Source organism: Oryx dammah, unplaced genomic scaffold, assembly GCF_014754425.2.
Source record: "Oryx dammah isolate SB20612 unplaced genomic scaffold, SCBI_Odam_1.1 HiC_scaffold_3, whole genome shotgun sequence".
NCBI lineage: Eukaryota > Metazoa > Chordata > Mammalia > Artiodactyla > Bovidae > Oryx > Oryx dammah.
This window is the reverse complement of record NW_024070187.1, coordinates 100524916-100544244: the sequence shown is the minus strand read 5'-3', so window position 1 is coordinate 100544244 and position 19329 is coordinate 100524916. Positions and strand designations below refer to the sequence as shown.

General features: G+C 38.0%; 1 protein-coding gene and 1 non-coding gene across 10 annotated transcripts in view; both read right to left on the bottom strand.

Moving 5' to 3' along the window:
• PTPN13 (protein tyrosine phosphatase non-receptor type 13) overlaps positions 1-19329 on the bottom strand; it is a 221198-nt gene that overhangs the window by 1882 nt on the left and 199987 nt on the right. For all 9 annotated transcript variants that reach the window (XM_040237277.1, XM_040237279.1, XM_040237283.1 and 6 more), the window contains 7 exons: positions 12634-12689; positions 8703-8806; positions 7078-7226; positions 6350-6440; positions 3811-4148; positions 1665-1880; positions 628-690 (listed from right to left, as the gene is read on the bottom strand). In XM_040237277.1, the coding sequence (XP_040093211.1) occupies positions 628-690; positions 1665-1880; positions 3811-4148; positions 6350-6440; positions 7078-7226; positions 8703-8806; positions 12634-12689 (1017 nt within the window). The remainder of the gene's footprint in view (positions 1-627; positions 691-1664; positions 1881-3810; positions 4149-6349; positions 6441-7077; positions 7227-8702; positions 8807-12633; positions 12690-19329) is intronic.
• LOC120862314 lies at positions 5086-5192 on the bottom strand. The gene has a single exon (XR_005720742.1). It is a non-coding gene; the product is annotated as a U6 spliceosomal RNA (small nuclear RNA).

Genomic DNA, 19329 nt, shown 5'->3' with positions numbered 1-19329 from the left:
ATGTATAGTGTGAATATATACTGATATATGTAGCTTCACCACTATTGGAAGTGATGTTTGAGCAACTTTGAAAATATGGAAAAATCGTGTTATAGGGTTGAATGTAAGATGTGGGATACAGAACTATGCAATGTATTCCCCTCTCAATATAAACAAAAAGGACAGTTGAACTATGCAGAGTAGACAGACACTCTAAGTCATGTAGTCCCTGGGAAGGACCCATGTCTGCAGGTCAGTGGGTGACATAACCTATCTTTTGACTTTAGGTAAGAGAAATGAAAATGACCAAAGCAGAGGATAAATGAACTCTTTCCCAAGCTAAGAACTCCAGACTCCCTTTCTGCCTTCAAGTCAATGCTGCTGAATCCATTCCCTCTCAGGAAAATTCTGTAGCAAGAATATTACCTTCTCTCTCTTTTTTAGGTTGGAATTGAAATGCTACTAACTACATGCCATTTTGTCCCACCTCAAATTTTTGCCCCCAATGTGCCATCCTATTCTCTGTAATCTATTCATTGTTGGTATTGCATTTTCTTATTTTTTAAACTAAAAGACAACATTGAAAAAAGACAGCCCTAGAAATGCTTTTACAAAAAGCTTCATCAGAAGGTACGAGCCGACACTCACCTCTGTCTGAACCATTCCGTGTCTCTGCAGTCTCATGCAGCGCACTAAATCAGAGATGTCGAACTGCCAAAGGAAACAGAGCCTGTATGTCATACAAAAATGGTAATTGATTGTGAACCCCAAAGGTCACCAAGGAGTGGCTTATATAGATTTCTTCACCCCAATCTCCTTTCCCTTCTATCAGTCTTGAGAAACTCTTCCAGGCAAAATAAGTTGGTGAACTGACTTTGCCATCATTTGATAATTTTATGATCTTTCTAAGAATTAGGAAGTTTATTCTATTAGAAAATCCCCAATGGGAATTCTCTTTCCTTTGGAATGACTAATTTCTAGTGTCCTCCATTAACTATTTTTCCTATATTTTGCTGCTCAGAACAAAATTCCTGATCTTTTCATATTCCCAACGGAGATTATAGACTATTTTGTTTTGTCCTACTTAAATTATCGTGAGTGTGAAGAGCAAGATAGTATGGTTCTTGGCAAATTCTTTAAGAGATAATGATTAGTTACATATTGTGTATAGTAAGATAACATTTTAAGTATGATTTATACTAATTTAGGTTTTAAGTAAGATTATACGCTTATTAACTTTGCTTATTTAGTAGTAATTTGAAAAATCAGGAGTAATTGTTTATAGATAGACAATTCAGTATCAATTTGTATAATAAAGTATGTGTTTCCCACCTATAGGTAACAATAACAACAATAAAATAATATAAACTTTTTCATTTCAAAGATACACTTTCTTTGGCGCTTTAATATTTCTGTCTCTAAAAGTGTGATAACAACAATGAATATCTTACACAAGTCTAAAGACTATACAGAGTAAAAATGCAATGCCATATAAGGGGCTTTAAATGGATGGTTAAAAAACCCCAGTAAAACAAATATAAGTTTGGAATATTATTTTCTTCTTGATTATGCCCTATGCAGTTTTGAAAGTTTACTAAAATGCAATTCTATGTAGTAAGAAAACTGTCATTCATACGAACTAATAAAATAAAAAATTCTGAGATCACAACACATCCTGTACTCACTTCAAGATCTTGACTGATTAATCCTAGAACCACATCTATGCATATCAGGGTCCCTGAACGTCCAATGCCCGCACTGCAGTGTGTGATGATTGGGCCCGATCTGTGAACATGTCTCATGTAGGAGATAAATGTCAACAAGTCGTCCGGCTGGGAAGGTGTATCGTGGTCTGGCCAAGCAGTGAAATTCAGATGAGAAATATGTCGTACCTCTCCTGTCTGAAATTGTACAACAGAATAAGTAGATAAAGGTATACTATGTTGTTTACATATAATTAATTCTTACTATTTTGTCCTTTAAAATTTTGCCTGGTCTGTTGGATTAGATCCAAATAAAAATGGAAGAGACAAAGAGACTCCATCAGACAACACATGGAGGACCTTTATAAAGAAGGCTACTAGATTGCTGTAATGGCAGAAACCCACACATTGTAAAGCAATTATCCTCCAATGAAAAATAAAAAAGGTTACTAGATTCATGCTTTAAATATTGGTAAAAAAATACTGTTTGGAAACCCTAAAAGCAAATTATGTTTTGTTATGAATAGCAACCTTTATTTATCTATTTATTTCAAATGACCCCTTTTCAAATTCACTCAGGTGAAAGCCACAGTCATTGCAGAGGCTTAAAAACCCTACAGATGTGGTCCGGCTTCCTCTCACACCTAACCTCTTCCTCCTGGCCACTCTGCTCCAGCACAGGGTCCTCTCTGGTTCTTTAAAAACACTAGGCACCGTCTAGTCTCAGGACCTTTGCACTTGCTCTTTCTGACTGAAATGCTTCCCTCCCCATAATGTCCCTGTGATGATGTCTCTCTCACAGCATCCACATCAGTATCTTCTCATTAGAAATTACTTCCCATGAGGTCAGCAATTTCCTTTGGTTGTATGGTTAACTTCTGAATCCCTAGATTCTATAACAAAGTCCAAGCTCTATAAACATGTGTTGTTTAATAAGTCATTTAAGAAATATCGAACAATTGTGCTAGCATACTGGAGTGGAAGCCTGGCGTGCTGCAGTCCATGAAGTTGCAAAGAGTTGGACACGACTGAGAGACTGAACGGAATTGGAGTGGATAGTGAGCGATTCCCTTCTCCAGGGGATCTGCCTGACCCAGGGATCGAATCTGGGTCTCCCACACTGCAGGCAGGTTCTTTACCATATGAGGCACCAGGGAAGCCCCCAAGTAATGCGTAGGCTGGTGTAAATGAATACAGAGGTGTAATCTTTGTAAAATCACAAATCAGAAATCATGAAGGAAATTCTCAGGCTCTGTATACACGCCACCAACAACACTGAGTCAATAAGCTTTGTTTCTATGAAAATAAAATTATTCTTTAACAAAGTTAAAACTCCAATAGGAAACACATTACTCAAACCAAGTTAGCATTACTGGGTGGACGAAGGAAAAAATGCGAGCGTGTGTGGAGGTGGAGAAACAGTAGAAGCTTAACCTCAGGTATAACCACTTATCTAATTTAAGATAATTTGTTCAGTGCTTAGGTGGAGCAATCGGAATTACCTGATTAACAAACATTTATGCTACAATTGTCCTTATATTAAAATATGTTGTCTTTGTAGAGGATTATTTTCTACATGGAGTTTTTTTTTTTAAGTTTTATTGAGCCTACTTAGAGGTTTGACCTTAAAAAAAAAAAGTTTCTAGCATATAGTTTTTGAGCTGTTCTGTGGTATCACACCAAGCAAAGGATGATGGTTGATTCTGTAAAAGTCTCGCATTTCCATTTTCATTTTAATACAGTATATACTGGAGGAAGGGCTTCCCTGGTAGTTTAGTGGTAAAGAATCCACCTGCCAATGCAGGACATGTGAGTTTGATCCCCGGGTTAGGAAGATCCCCTGGAGAAGGAAATGGCAACCCTCTGCAGTATTCCTGCCTGGGAAATCCCATGGACAGAGGAGTCTGGCGGGCTATAGTCCAGGGGGTTGCAAAACAGTTGGACATGATTTAGTCACTAAACAACATACTGGAGGAAACTGGCAGAATTCATGACAAGGGTCACAGTAAAGTTTCTATTAGATTAAAAATAATGGGTGGAATTAGTTCCACTGAAATGGGACTCAAATCATTAGCTTTTATTCAGAGAAAGACACAGACGTAATCATGGAAAGAGTGAATCCACGCACCTGAATGTCCTCCAGGGTCATTGCCCTTACTACAAAGCCCTTCAGCTGCTGCACTTTCACAAGAGCCAGTCGAAGTCTGTTGCTGACCATGGTCGATTTGCCTAGGACGTTAGGCCAATAGCGCTGGCATTTGATTTTTTCCCCTTCTACTTCTTGGGTCATCATGGCTATCACTGTGGAGTTTTGTTCCCAAATCATCTGCCAGAAATCTCCAACAGTCGTGGGGAGAGGTCCTTGGCAGGCGATGTAGACAAACTCTTCTCTCCCCACTGGTATCTTGATGAAGCTGGCGTTGATGTATCCACCTTCATCTCCAAGAGGCACTCTGGTAGCGTCATCTGTGAATTTCCCATCACAATATACAGTCATCCATATCATGCATTTTTAAACAAGAGCCTCATCGACTAGGTGAGTCAAAGATTGAGACTTTCCTCATAACCACAGATGAAATCACAAACATTTTAATAAAGGCATGTTTTCAAGGTGTAGTACAATGAAATAATTTTGTACATTTCCCTCATGTTGCAAGTATATTTAAGATGTAACTCAGTGAGTTTCCCCCCAAGTTGGAAAACTACTAAAGTACTTATTACAAATATGATTGGCACAATTAATGCTTATCTAATTATATTCTTTTAAGTAAGCAGCCAAAATAATAAACTAATGCAATAAATAAAAAGGTAGGTTGCTTCATTCTCCAAGCATTGTAATTTCATATAGTCAAAATATAAATTTTCAAAGCAGGCTCCCCAGTGAAAAGTATATATAAGCCATTTTTCTTTTTCAAATTTATTTTTTATTGAAGGATAATTGTTTTACAGAATTTTGCTGTTTTCTGTCAAACCTCAACCTGAATCAGCCATAGGTATACATATATCGCCTCCCCCCTGAACCTCCCTCCCATCTCCTGCCCCATCCCACCCTTCTGGGTTGATACAGAGCCCCTGTTTGAGTTTTCTGAGCCATACAGCAAATTCCCGTTGGCCAACTATTTTACATATGGTAATGTAAGCTTCCATGTTACTCTTTCCATACATCTCACCCTCTCCTCCCCTCTCCCCATGTCCATCAGTCTGTTCTCTATGTCTGTTTCTCCATTGTTGCCCTGTAAATAAATTCTTCAGTACCATTTTTCTAGATTCCGTATATATGTGTTAGAATACGGTATTTCTCTTTCTGACTCACTTCACTCTGTATAATAGGTTCTAGGTTCATCCACCTCATTAGAACTGACTCAAATGCATTCCTTTTTATGGCTGAGTAATATTCCATTAAAAACCCATGGAACGCTTCACGAACTTGCATGTCATCCTTGCGCAGGGGCCATGCTAATCTTCTCTGTATTGTTCCAATTTTAGTATATGTGCTGCCGAAGTGAGCACTATATAAGCCATCTTATCCAAGAGAATTAATTTGTATATACTTATACATTGCAAGTAATTTCTATTTTAAATATTCACAAATTTAACTGGTTATTTCTGTGATTGCCAAATTATAACATTTAGTAATAGATTTCAAAATCCTCTGTCAATTGCCCTTCTATTACTTGACTTCTGTTTCTTGTTCCACAGAAGCAAATCCACTCAGTAATTCTTGATTTATCCCATTCTGCTTTGAGATACGAGTCCGGCCATTTTTTTATTTGCCTGAAATAATCATCATGTACTTTATGGCAAGCCAGGCTCTATTCCATTTTTACTTATTCCATTGAAAAAAATCTTGTCTAAGACTCAATTCTTTAAAAAAAAATTTTTTTCTTGAAATGCATTTAATTTATATGAAATTCAACTCTTAAAGGAGGTTTTTCTAAATGAATTTTGTATCTTCTACCCTGATTGAAAAAATTCAATTGTGTTATTTTTATTGCATGTTTGTCATTATTGGTTCTATTATTTATCTTGGAAGTTATGACTTCCTGGCAAAGATCAGGTCAATGTGTCATGTGATACAATTCAATATGCCGATATATGTATATATGACCCATGATTATTATGAGAAGTTGCTAGATGTTAGTATTTTAGTTATGTACACATATTCATATATATTTTTAAAAAGTCACATGCTGACTGATGAAATGGGATGGGTAAAAATAGGGTCACCAGTTTTTCCACGTGGCATCCGAAACAATTCAAAGGACAGTGCAACCTGGTAATCCCACAGTGGCCACAGGCACATCCACGACTGTTATGGACCACAGACATTCTCTGTGCTTAAAATGCAGAATATATAGATCTGACTGTGACACACGAACTAAGAAACTGCTTATCCAGAAGCCATTTAATATTTTTAGAAAGACCTTAAAAATTCACGAATGTCTGAAGATACAGTTAAGATTCCCCTGATCAATTTTCAGAATACAAAGAAACTTTGAAGAGAGTTCACACACACTATATAAATTTATTTGTTACTGATGTAAATCTGTGGATGTATGTCTCTGTGTGTGTGCACACTTACGTGAGTGATAGACTAGCACGTAAGTTTTAAACTGGTTTAAATTATATTAAACATACATTTGATTTGAAACCAAACTGGAACTTACAGGGCAGTATATTTTTATATCGGTTCTTCCTTCTGTTTTCCTTCGTCTGTCCAATTAGACATTGATCCAAAGGTTTTAATTCTTGAAGATTCTGTTAAGCAAAAATAGAAATAGAATTAAATTTGTTGAGATATGCAGTAATTCATTGTAATGATTGCAAATGCTTTAAATGTACAGGCAGCAAAACTGACTATTGATTAGGGCAAACTTTGTTTAGAAATAGTTATGTCCTGTTGATACAAATCAGACTAAAATCCCAATACTAAATCAAGAAACTGTTGGAAATGATGCATCACATCTATAGTGTATTAACTATGAAGTTTAGTGGATGGTTAGAGTTGATACTTGGCTTTTTAAAAAATCTCTTCATCTTAACATAAGAGGATATTCTTCAAGGAGATTTATCAAGCTTCAAAATGTCTAAATCGATTCCTTTATTCTATTGGGACTCTAATCAGAAAAATTAATTTACTGCTAGAAATTAATGGCAACCCACTCCAGTATTCTTGCCTGGAAAATCCCATGGACAGAGGAGCCTGGCAGGGTTACAGCTCATGGGGTTGCAAAGAGTCAGACATGACTGAGTGACTGAGCATGCTAGAAATGACAAGATGGTGCTTTTATAGTTGGAGGTTGTAAAGAAGTAGACATTTTCAAATTTTTCAAAATTTATTTTAATCTTGCATAAAACTTCATCTGAGAAAGAACCACTGTCAGAAGCTCCTTACCTCCAGTTCCTTAGATGGGATTCCTTGATCAAGTAAACCCCGCAACATTCGAATGACTGACTTCAGCTTGGCACCAGTGTATTTCCCAGAGGGAAGCACTTTGACGATGGGGAGTGTGGTAAGTTCCTCATTTGTCAGAAAGGGATGCTCTAAAAAGAAGACACCAGTTAATTAAAAAAAATCCCCCCAGAACTGATTTAGCCAATAAGAGAACCAATTTGAGCTTATCCTCACTTCATCTGGTTTTTACAAAAGTTGAGAGTATTGAAATTAATAAGGCAATAGAATTAACAAGTAGGCAGATATCTACAGTCAACAAAGGGAAATCCTGGCCATAGCAAGATCCTTGTATCCAACTTTTAAGGGAACTCCTTGCTGAATGTTCAGCGTTCTTAAGGGCTCTTAACTGTCAATTACTTAAAAGTTTCTAAAGGAGTTTAAGTTGTTTCTGTTTCTTTGGATTCAAATGGGACTGTTTACTTGATAAAAATGTATTTAGTCCTGTTTTTTGCATTTAAATTGGCTTCCAAGCACATGGAGGAAAAATGAAGAAGGGATGCTCCAGAAACTCCTTATCAGGGAACACTGCCCTGGAAACACTGATTTCTCCTCTCTCTACCCACCCCTGGTACTCAGTGCCACTATCTCTGGCATTTTATAGTTTTCTCAGTGTCTAAGGAAGTGGTATGTGTCTAATTTAGTATCTGCACTGTCTATGGAAACTGCTGATAACAGAAGACAACTGTTATCCGGGAAAAAATGTAGGAGAGACTTCTTGCTATCGTCTGCACAAGTGTAGCTTTAATTACATCAATCAGTTGATAGGAGGATTTTGATGATGCAGCTACTATTCAAGCAACAGTAATTCCAGGCACTGCAGGGGGATACTCGAGAAGCTTAACGTCTGTCTGGAGTGAAGGCTAGTTGTGAATACAAAATTCAGTCATATGAAATAACTGCAAACTTTTACAGGACTGAGTGTGAATGCAACAGGAGCTCAGAGGCTGGAGGGATGAACCTGGACTACAGGATTTGAGCATTTCCTTTGATACCAACAATCTACCTAAATCAAAAAAAGTATTAATTCAACTTCTTTAGTTTCTTTCAACAATGACTGCAAATTACAAAACCATGCTATTTCATTATATTAGTATAACATTTCCTTACATGAGAAAAGAGAAGTTTAACACTAGATGGAACTTTATTGCTCTGTTAGCTCAGATTAAAACAAGGAGGCACTAATAGTGAGAACAGACCAATTGATTTTTGCTCTTAAACATTTTCCTGTCTTTGAGCTGTTCTTCCTACTTTGCTATAAATAAAACGTGCTCCTTGACTTCTTATTCCAAGATGGCAAAATTTTGATTTTGCGTTTCTGTGTGTCTATACATCTATTTACACGTTTTATTCCAAGCCATTGACAATTTTATTCTAACAACTGTGCAAAAAATCTGGTCATATAAATGAATGTTGATGTCTGTGTATGTGATTTAACTTTATGTATAGAACCTAATAATGTAGACCTACGGTGAAATAACATATCTATATATTCTGAAAACTGTAATTCTCAAACTTATATTTTTTATCTATTGTTTTTGATTAAAAGTTGCTAATAAATTTCTTGCCTTTACTGGAATCTTCGTGGTCTGTTGTTTCTATTGGCAATTCATCACTTCCCCATGTTATTTCATCATCCTCAGTCTTCTTTTCTTCTGACTTTTGAATTAAGCTATGACAACAAAACACATTTATAATATTTTCTTCCATTCTCTCACCAAAATAAATTTAAACACTATGTCCTTGAACCACACATCTCCACAATTATTATTGTATTTAGTAATTTTAATAATAAAATAATCTATTTTTAATCTATTTAAAAATAGATTATATGACTTAAAAATCCTCAAATCCATAATTGCTAAAATTTATAGGTAGATATAATTAAACTGAGGTACAGATTTTTTTTTTCTTCAGCTAAGATGGCAAAAGAGATGATTTATTGTACACACATTACATTCAGCCACAACTGAGAAGAGAATTAGTCCATAAAATCAGAGGTCCAGGGTAAAGGACCAAAAGGGACCATTTTGATATGAGCAAGGTGGGTCTTTCAAAAGCGGTCACTGCTACTGCTGCTAAGTTGCTTCAGTCGTGTCCGACTCTGTGCGACCCCACAGACGGCAGCCCACCAGGCTCCCCCGTCCCTGGGATTCTCCAGGCAAGAACACTGGAGTGGGTTGCCACTTCCTTCTCCAATGCATGAAAGTGAAAAGTGAAAGTGAAGTCGCTCAGTCGTGTCCAACTCTTAGCAACCCCATGGACCGCAGCCTACAGGCTCCTCCGTCCATGAGATTTTCAAGGCAATCAGAATGGCCATAGGTGTTCCAGATCCATTGAGACAAGCTCTAGATAGTAGGCAGGCAGTCCAACAATTTGTACCGGCATCCCTGGCCTCTGGCTTCCCTTGTTTCTGCTTCTGTGGCTTCCGTGGGTGTACAAGTTTAGTTGGACCTCTGCCTAATCTTTCTTCTTTTGTGCTTCAGCCTGCCCATTTGCTTCTTCCTTCACTTCACTCTCATGGCACAGAGGTCTCTCAAAAGATGGTACTAAGACTGAGAGCCAGATTGCTTAATATAGTTTACATTGTGTGCTTAAATAAACCCCAAGTCTTTGGTTGAAGGAGTCCTCTTGGGGATGGAGAGGTGATGGTTTGTTTCCACTCTTTGTTGTGGACCAGTGATTACAATTATGTAAATAAAATGATTCTTTAATTACAGAAGACCCAACTGATGGACAATCTTTTGCTACAAAAGGAGGCTAAGAGGACACTCCTGTATTTGCTGCTGTTTAGTTGCTAAGTCCTGTCCAACTCTTTTGCAACCCCCATGGACTGTAGCCCACCAGGCCCCTCTGCCCATGGGATTTCCCAGGCAAGAATACTGGAGTGGGTTGCCATTTCCTCCTCCAAGGGATCTTTCCAACTGAAGGATCAAACTTCCATCTCCTTCTTGGAAGGTGGATTCTTTACCACTGAGCCACCAGGGAAGTCCTCAGTATAAAGATACTGTGTGTGTGTGTGTGTGTGTGTGTGTGTGTGTGTGTGTGTGTGTGTGTGTGTGTATGCACGCATGTGCTCAGTCACGTCTGACTCTGTGTGACCCCATGGACTACAGTCCTGTATTTGGGTATTCACTTAATGTAATAAAATTCAGCACAAGTTCTCATTATTCTAGGGGTACACAGCAGAAGCCATCTCCTTGGTAAAATAGGTGGCTAGAAAAGAGAAGCTACGTACAAGAGAACAGTGTTTAGTGATAAGATGAGATGACAAAGGATAACACAAAGGCCAGAGTACATTTTTCACTTTCTGATGCTCAGGGGAACAAAGCAGAGTACATTTGTCTGATGGCACTGTATACACCATTAAAGCAGGACATGTACTAATGCTCCTGAAACATCATAACAGGACAGCAACTATGCTGCTTTTATAGTGGACGCTCTCCTCTGCTCCGACTAATTGTACATCACAATTAACATATAATTTGCAAGCTCTGCATCCATAAGGTCTCTCTGATCTTCCAGTAAGTTCATGTTGTCTGGAGGATATATTTTGCAGCTCCTCCCACCAGGATCGTCCCTTCTTTCTCATTCTTTTGAACAGTTGCTTAGTATTTCATTGTATGCTGCTGCTGCTGCTAAGTCGCTTCAGTCGTGTCCGACCCTGTGTGACCCCATAGACGGCAGCCCACCAGGCTCCCCCATCCCTGTGATTCTCCAGGAAAGAACACTGGAGTGGGTTGCCATTTCCTTCTCCAGTGCATGAAAGTGAAAAGTGAAAGTGAAGTCGCTCAGTTGTGTCCGACTCTTAGCATGAGTACATCCTAATTTGTGTTTACTATGGCTTTTTACTACTATAAACAACATTGCAATGAATATTCCTACAGAAATGTCTCTGCCTACATATGGTTCAGTTCAGTTAAGTCGCTCAGTTGTGTCTGACTCTTTGCGACCCCATGAATCGCAGCACGCCAGGCCTCCCTGTCCATCACCAACCACCAGAGTTCACTCAGATTCACGCCCATTGAGTCAGTGATGCCATCCAGCCATCTCATCCTCAGTCGTCCCCTTCTCCTCCTGCCCCCAATCCCTCCCAACAACAAAGTCTTTTCCAGTGAGTCAACTCTTCACACGAGGTGGCCAAAGTACTAGAGTTTCAGCTTTAGCATCATTCCTTCCAAAGAAATCCCAGGGCTGATCTCCTTCAGAATGGACTGGTTGGATCTCCTTGCAGTCCAAGGGACTCTCAAGAGTCTTCTCCAACATCACAGTTCAAAAGCATCAATTCTTCGGCGCTCAGCCTTCTTCACAGTCCAACTCTCACATCCATACATGACTACTGGAAAAACCATAGCCTTGACTAGATGGACCTTAGTCGGCAAAGTAATGTCTCTGCTTTTCAATATGCTATCTAGGTTGGTCATAACTTTTCTTGGGACCAATTCTTAGAAATAAAATTGCTAGGGTGAAGGGAATGTATCAGTACTACAGTTCTTTGAACACATGACATCTATCATTATAAGACACACTGTTACTTAGTTTACATTAAGAAAGAAATACTATCAATGACTATAATTTTATAACCCTTCATGATTTCAGAGATGTTAAAATTTCAAAAGTGCTTCCAAGAATTGGGAACATGTTAAAAAATCTATGTGTTAATAATGTTTTCAATTTCCACTTATACTAATTTACTCTTCTTCCCCCTCACCTGCCAAACAGGGAAAAGCCTATGTCTTACAAATATTGGTGGTTGGCCCAGATAGCTGCTAATCTTTTAAGTATAAAACCATGCACTTCTACATTAATAGGGTCACAAAGAGTCAGACACCACTGAAGTGACTTAGCATGCACTAACTTTACTTAGTGAAAAATTCACTGTCAATTTGCAAATAACTCCCTTCAACTGCTTGGTTATCATTTAATACAAAGCAAAATTCACATACAATCGCTTTGCTGGGCAACAATACATACAACTTTTCCTGATACATCATTTAGTGTAACAAAATAAAAAATCTTACCTTAGAAACTGTTTTCAACAGGAAAAACATTTGTGGGGGTTTAAAATGTTTCTTACCTGCTATGGTTTTATTTTACTTATTTTCTTACCTGGTATAGCTTTATTAAAGAATGAAATTTGTGAGGTATAGAAAAATAGAGAAGTAGAAAAATAAGTTGCCTATAAATACACCAGGAGAAGATACTGTTATCACTGTATCTTCTTGCAGACCCTTCTTGAATTCTTTCTGATGGTGAAGAGAATATATTGCTTTTTTTTTTTGAGCAATGTTATAATAAACACATTGTCACATGTCACTAGAACTGCCATGTAACATTTTGAAAACACTTAAAATTTTCAACTGTAGTTTCATAATTTAGTCAACAAGTCTCATTTTATAGGAGAAGATAAATTAACTTAAAAATCAACATCTAAATGGAAATCTTCAGAGTGCTTCTAAAAAAAGAATGAAATTGATACTTGAAAAATTATTTTCTTACCTTTCACTTTTGCCTTTTTCTTCACAATGTTCTTCACAGCCATTCATTCTGGCAGGCTACGATAAAAAGAAATCAATATCAAAATAGCCTACTATAAAAAAACCTATCTTATATAATGTTCAGTTTTTTCCTATTAATTATTGCCAATGTTTACTGTTATCGTTCATCCTCATGTTACAAAGACAACATGCTATTCAGTTAATATATGCCAAACTCTGGCTGAGGCATCCACAGTGGCTCAAGAATTACTGCTGGCTCCATTTATCCATCTTCACTTTCACTTTGTTTTTCCATTTCTTACATAGGGGATATGAATGTACACAGGTAAGGAAAAAGAAAAAGGAAAACCTAAAGTAATGATTGTTTACATGTGCACTTGTGACATGTTTTTATTTTTTTATTTACTTATTTATTTTTAAATTTTTATTTTTACTTTATTTTGCTTTACAATACTGTATTGGTTTTGCCATACATCGACATGAATCAGCCACGGATGTACGAGTTCCCCATCCTGCACCCCCCTCCCACCTCCCACCCTATATCATCTCTCGGGATCATCCCTGTGCACCAGCCCCAAGCATCCTGTATCCTGTATCCAACATAGACTGGCGATTTGTTTCTTACATGATAGTATACATGTTTCAATGCCATTCTCCCAAATCATCCCACCCTCACCTCTCCCACAGAGTCCAAAAGTCCGTTCTAAACATCTGTGTCTCTTTTGCTGTCTCGCATACAGGGTTATCATTACCATCTTTCTAAATTCCATATATATGTGTTAGTATACTGTATTGGTGTTTTTATTTCTCAAAACCACAATGAGGTACCATTTCACACCAGTCAGAATAGCAGCGATCCAAAAGTCTACAAGCAATAAATGCTGGAGAGGGTGTGGAGAAAAGGGAACCCTCTTAGACTGTTGGTGGGAATGCAAACTAGTACAGCCACTATGGAGAACAGTGTGGAGATTCCTTAAAAAGTTGTGACATGTTTTTAAACAGTGACCAAAACTATACTAAAGGAAGAGAAATGCAAGAAGGCAAAGTGGTTGTCTAAGGAGGCTTTACAAACAGCTTAGGAAAGAAGAGAAGTGAAAGGCAAGGGAGAAAAGGAAAGATATAACCAACTGAATGCAGAGTTCTAGAGGATAGCAAGGAGAGATAAGAAGCTGTTCTTAAATGAAAAATACAACGAAATAGAGGAAAACAATCAAATGGGAAAGACTAGAGATCTCTCAAGAAAACTGGAGACATCAAGGGAACATTTCATGCAAGGATGGGCATGATAAAGAAGAGAAACAGTAAGGACCTAACAGAAGCAGAAGAAATTAGGAAGAGAGGGTAAGAATACACAGAAGAACTATCCAAAAGAGATCATAATGACCCAGATAACCACGATGGTGTGGTGACTCACCTACAGCCAGACAGTCTGGAGTGTGAAGTCAAGTGGGCTTTAGGAAGCATCACTATGAATAAAGCTAGTGGAGGTGATGGAATTTCAGCTGAGCTACTTAAAATTCTAAAAGATGATGCTGTTTACGTGCTGTACTCAATACTCAGCAAATCTGGAAAACTCAGCAGTGGCCACAGGAATAGAAAAGATCAGTTTTCATTCTAATCCCAAAGAAGGGCAAAGCCAAAGAACATTCGAACTACTGTACTATTGTACTCATTTCACACACTAGTGAGGTTATGCTTAAAATCCTTCAAGCGAGGCTTCAGCAGTATGTGAACTGAGCTCTTCCAGATGTACAAGCTGGATTTAGAAAAGGCAGAGAGCCAGAGATCAAATTGCCAACATTTTGGATCACAGCGAAAACAAGAGAATTCAAGAAAAACACCTACTTCTGCTTCACTGACTACGTGAAAACCTTTAACTGTGTGGATCAAAACAAACTGTGGAATATCCTTGAAGAGATGGGAATACCAGATCACTTTATCTGTCTCCTGAGAAACCTGTATGTGGGTCAAGAAGCAACAGTTAGAACCGGACATGGAATAACGGACTGGTTCCAAATTGGGAAAGGAGTATGTCAAGGCTGTATACTGCCACCCTCCTTATTTAACTTATACGCAGAGCACATTATGAGAAATGCCAGGATGGATGGATTACAATTAGAATCAAGACTGCCTGGAGAAATATCAACAACTTCAGATATGCAGATGATACCTGAAACTCCAATACTTTGGCCACCTCATGTGAAGAGTTGACTCATTGGAAAAGACCCTGATGCTGGGAGGGATTGGGGGCAGGAGGAGAAGGGGACGACAGAGGATGAGATGGCTGGATGGCATCACTGACTCGATGGACATGAGTTTGAGTAAACTCTGGGAGTTGGTGATGGACAGGGAGGCCTGGCGTGCCGCGATTCATGGGGTCGCAGAGAGTCGGACACGACTGAGCGACTGAACTGAACTGAAACTGAACCACTCTAATGGCAGAAAGTAAAAAAAGGAACCAGAGAGCCTCTTGATGAGGGTGAAAGAGGAGTGAAAGCTGACTTGAAACTCAACATTCAAAAACTAAGAGTTCACTTCATGGCAAATAGAACGGGAAAGAGTGGAAACAGTGACAGACTTTATTTTCTTGGGCTCCAAAATCACTGTAGATGGTGACTGCAGCCATGAAATTAAAAGATGCTTGCTCCATGGGAGGAAAGCTATGACAAACCTAGGCAGCATATTAAAAAGCAGAAACATCACTTCGCCAACAAAGGTCAATATAGTCAAAGCTATGTTTTTCCCAGCAGTCATGTACGGATGTAAGAGTTGGACCATAAAGAAAGCTAAGTGCCGAAGAACTGATGCTTTCAAATTGTGGTGCTGGAGAAGATTCTTGAGATCCTTTGGACAGCAAACTAGTCAATCTTAAAGGAAATCAACCCTGAATATTCACCTGACGTGAAGAGCCGACTCACTGGAAAACATCCTGATGCCGGCAAAGACTGAAGGCAGGAGGAGAAGGGGATGACAGAGGATGAGATCGTTGGACAGTATCACCAACTAAATGGACATGAGTTTGAGCAAACTTTGGGAGACAGTGGAGGACAGAGGAATCCGGCAGGCTGCAGTCCATGCAGTTGCAGAGTCAGACATGACTTAGCAACTGAACAACAGTTTAAAATCTAAAATTTCCAACGTGTTAAATTATCTTGCCCATTTATTTATTAAAAAATACTTTTAAAATTGAAGTACAGTTGATTTACAATGTTGTGTTAGTTTTTGGCGTACAAGAAAGTGATTCAGTTATAAACATATAAATGTATATGTATCTATAAACACATATAAAACCACTTTTATGTTTTATTTTCCATTATAGTTTATTCCATGATACTGAATATAGTTCCTTATGTTACACAGGAGGTCTATGTTGTTATATATTCTATATATAAAAGTCAGTATCTGTCCATCTTAAACTAAGTAATCCCAACTCCCAACCCCTTTCAACTCTGGTAACCATAAGTTTGTTTTATCTGTGAGTCTGTTTCTATCTTGTAAGTAAGTTTGCTTGTATCATACTTCAGATTGCACACATAAGTAATACCACATTTGCCCTTTTAATTTTAAAGTAAAGGCTGTCTCTCTAGGGAACACAAATTAATTAGTTCATAGTTTAGCTGAGTCCCAGAGACCCAAGTCTTAAAGAAGCATTTTCCTACACTCAGAAAAAGATGCCAAGTGGAATTTTTGCATGGTTAATCTTACATCTCAATCTTCATCAGAACAAATTATTTTAACTGGAAATTCCTTTCAAGACTCTGCATTATCTGGCTTCTGTCCACCTCTACATTCCATATGATTTTACTCTCGCCTTCCCTAACTAGACTTTAAACTGATGGGCCTTTCTTAAGCTCTTCAAAATCACTCATCTTTTTTCACTTTTTCCTTACTAATGTTAAGTGTCTTTATCTTCTGAGGATGTTTCCTATCACCCAGGCTAAACACAGTTCTCCTTGGTTATTCTCTTTTCAAGCACTTTCTTTTTTAAACTTCACAGACTTTATCACAACTTGTAATTGCATGTTTATTTGCCCTGTTAGTTATAGACATTGTAGAGTTAAAAAGTATCTATAATTAAGTTACTCTGATATCCTTTTCAATTGATCTGAGGGAAACACAGAACTTCTATGGAGGAAAAAAAAAGAGTAGGTTGTTTTTAATCCACTGGCAACTAAAAAAACAAAGCTTCTTAGATCTTATCTGTTTTTAAGAGCTGAAAATTTTAGTCTGGTCTAAAACTTGTATTTCCAAGTAAAGTCATTTGGATTTCTTATTCCCCACTATAATCCTGATCTAGGAATCTACCATGTGTATAATCATTTTGCAAAGTATAAAGCCTTTTATAAGAGTAAAGTGTTATTATCAATATTAAAATAACTAGATACAGCCCAATTTGACATACACTATGCTGATACTTGTACTAACCGATTTCTCACTAATTTTGCAAAGTTCATCTATGTATGGTTTGTGTGTGCATGTGTGCCTGCTCAGTCATGTCTGAGTGACCCCGTGGACTGTAGCCCTCCAGGCTCCGCTGTCCATGGGGTTATCTCGGCAAGAATACTAGAGTAGGTTGGCATTTCCTCCTCCAGGGAGTCTTCCTGACCCAGGGACTGAGCCTGCGTCTCCTGCACTGGCAGGCGGATTCTTTACTCCTGAGCCACTTGCACGTGTACGTCTCCCAAACTGACCACTAGACTGCACAAGCAAAAATGGACAGAAGCCCTGACGTCCCTTCTAACCCTGTTATCCCCCAAATAATCCAACAAGTTCAGCAACAGCTGAAGTGAAGAGTTTTGAAACATTAGACGATCATTTACAAAACGCCTATGACTGGCATTCATTCCTTCATTCATAAATAAGACACAGACACTGGCCTGAAGTACTTTACTAAGAGTCACAGTAATCCCTTCCCTTATCTGAGCGTGATTTGTTTCAAAGCCCCCAGTGAATGACAGAAACCATGGACAGTACTCAACACTTGCTTCTGTTCATGTCTTCTGCTCACAAACTGAATGCCTTTTCCATCTTAACTAAGCACTTTCACGCACTGTGGTCATAACATTTGCAGTCTGAAGTGCAACAACAGAACTCTTTTTCCTTCTTCACAATTTCACAGATTTGTTCGTACTATAGAACTAACCTCAGCATATTTTTTTCTTCCTTTATGAAGTAGAGAACATTCATCTTTTCACTTAAAGGAAGCACTTATGGCTTCTCTTTGGTGAATTCAAACTGCCAGCATCACTACTCTGGCACTTCAGGGCCATTCTTAAGTGCAATAAGTTATAGAAACACAAATAAGTTATATCACACAGTTTGATGCTGTGATGGTTGCTCCAATAACCAAGATGGCTACTAACTGACTTATGGGCAAAGTGATGATTTGGGTTATGGGTGGGATGGAGCATGACTGTGCAAAATTTCACCTCACTACTTAAAATGGCATGCAGTTTAAAGTTTATGAATTATTTATTTCTTGAATTTTCCATTTAACATTTTCTAACTGAGGTTGCCTTTGGGTAACTGAAACCTCTTAAAGTGGAACTGTGGATGGGGGACAGGGAGAGACTATTGTAGTCAAAGGTTGTTTTTGTTCAGTCACTAACTGGTGTTCGACTCTTTGTGACCCCACAGACTGCAATATGCCAGGCTCCCTTGTCCTTCACTACTTCCCAGAGTTTGCTCAAACTCAAGGCCATTGATTCAGTAATGCCATTCAACCATCTCATCCTCTGTTTCCCCCTTTTCCTCTTGCCCTCAATGTTCCCCAGCATCAGGGTCTTTTCCAATGAGTCATCCCTTTGCAACAGGTGGCCAAAGTATTGGAGCTTCAGCTTTAGCATCAGTCCTTCCAATGAGTATTCAGGGTTGATTTCTTTTGGAATTGACTGGTTTCATCTCCTTGCAGTCGAAGGGACTCTCAAGAATATTCTCTAGTGCCGCAATTGGAAAACATCTTCAGTCTTCAGCCTTCTTTTATGGTCCAACTCTTACATCCATACATGACTACTGGAAAAACCATAACTTTGACTATATGGAGCTTTGTTAGTAAAGTAATGTCTCTGCTTTTTAATATGCTGTCTAGAAAGATGTGTCATTATGGCCTTAGTTAAGAGATTTCAGAACATACACTGCTAGGCATATTTTAAATAGTATTATTAATAAAATATGATTAAAGTCAGTCTGGTTTAAAATATTCAGAAAACATTTTACAAAGAGCTTATTGCTATAATTATTAATAGTACAAAAGAACAGCATCTTACATAAAAAACACTATAGCATGATATATTGTGAGCTATCCAATATTTGTGTAGTCATTTTTTTAAGGTTAGGAAATACATACCAAACAGATAAACACTTCTTTTTATTTACACACATTAATTATTTGTAAGTTTTAAATGAAAATAATCAAGTGTATATGAGACTGTGTGTGACTACATGCATAGTAAGAATCCAAAGCAGCTTGGTTTTGACAATTTTGAAGATGCTTATTAGGAAGTTTAAGAAGACCTGTGAGGGGAAATTATCCTCAAACAATGAGCAAGATCAGATTCATATAGATACAGTGATGCCTAGTTTGAGTAGGCTTATGTATTATTTTGACTATGCCAAAGCCTTTGACTGTGTGGATCACAACAAACTGGAAAATTCTTCAAGAGATGGGAATAGCAGACCTCCTGACCTGCCTTCTGAG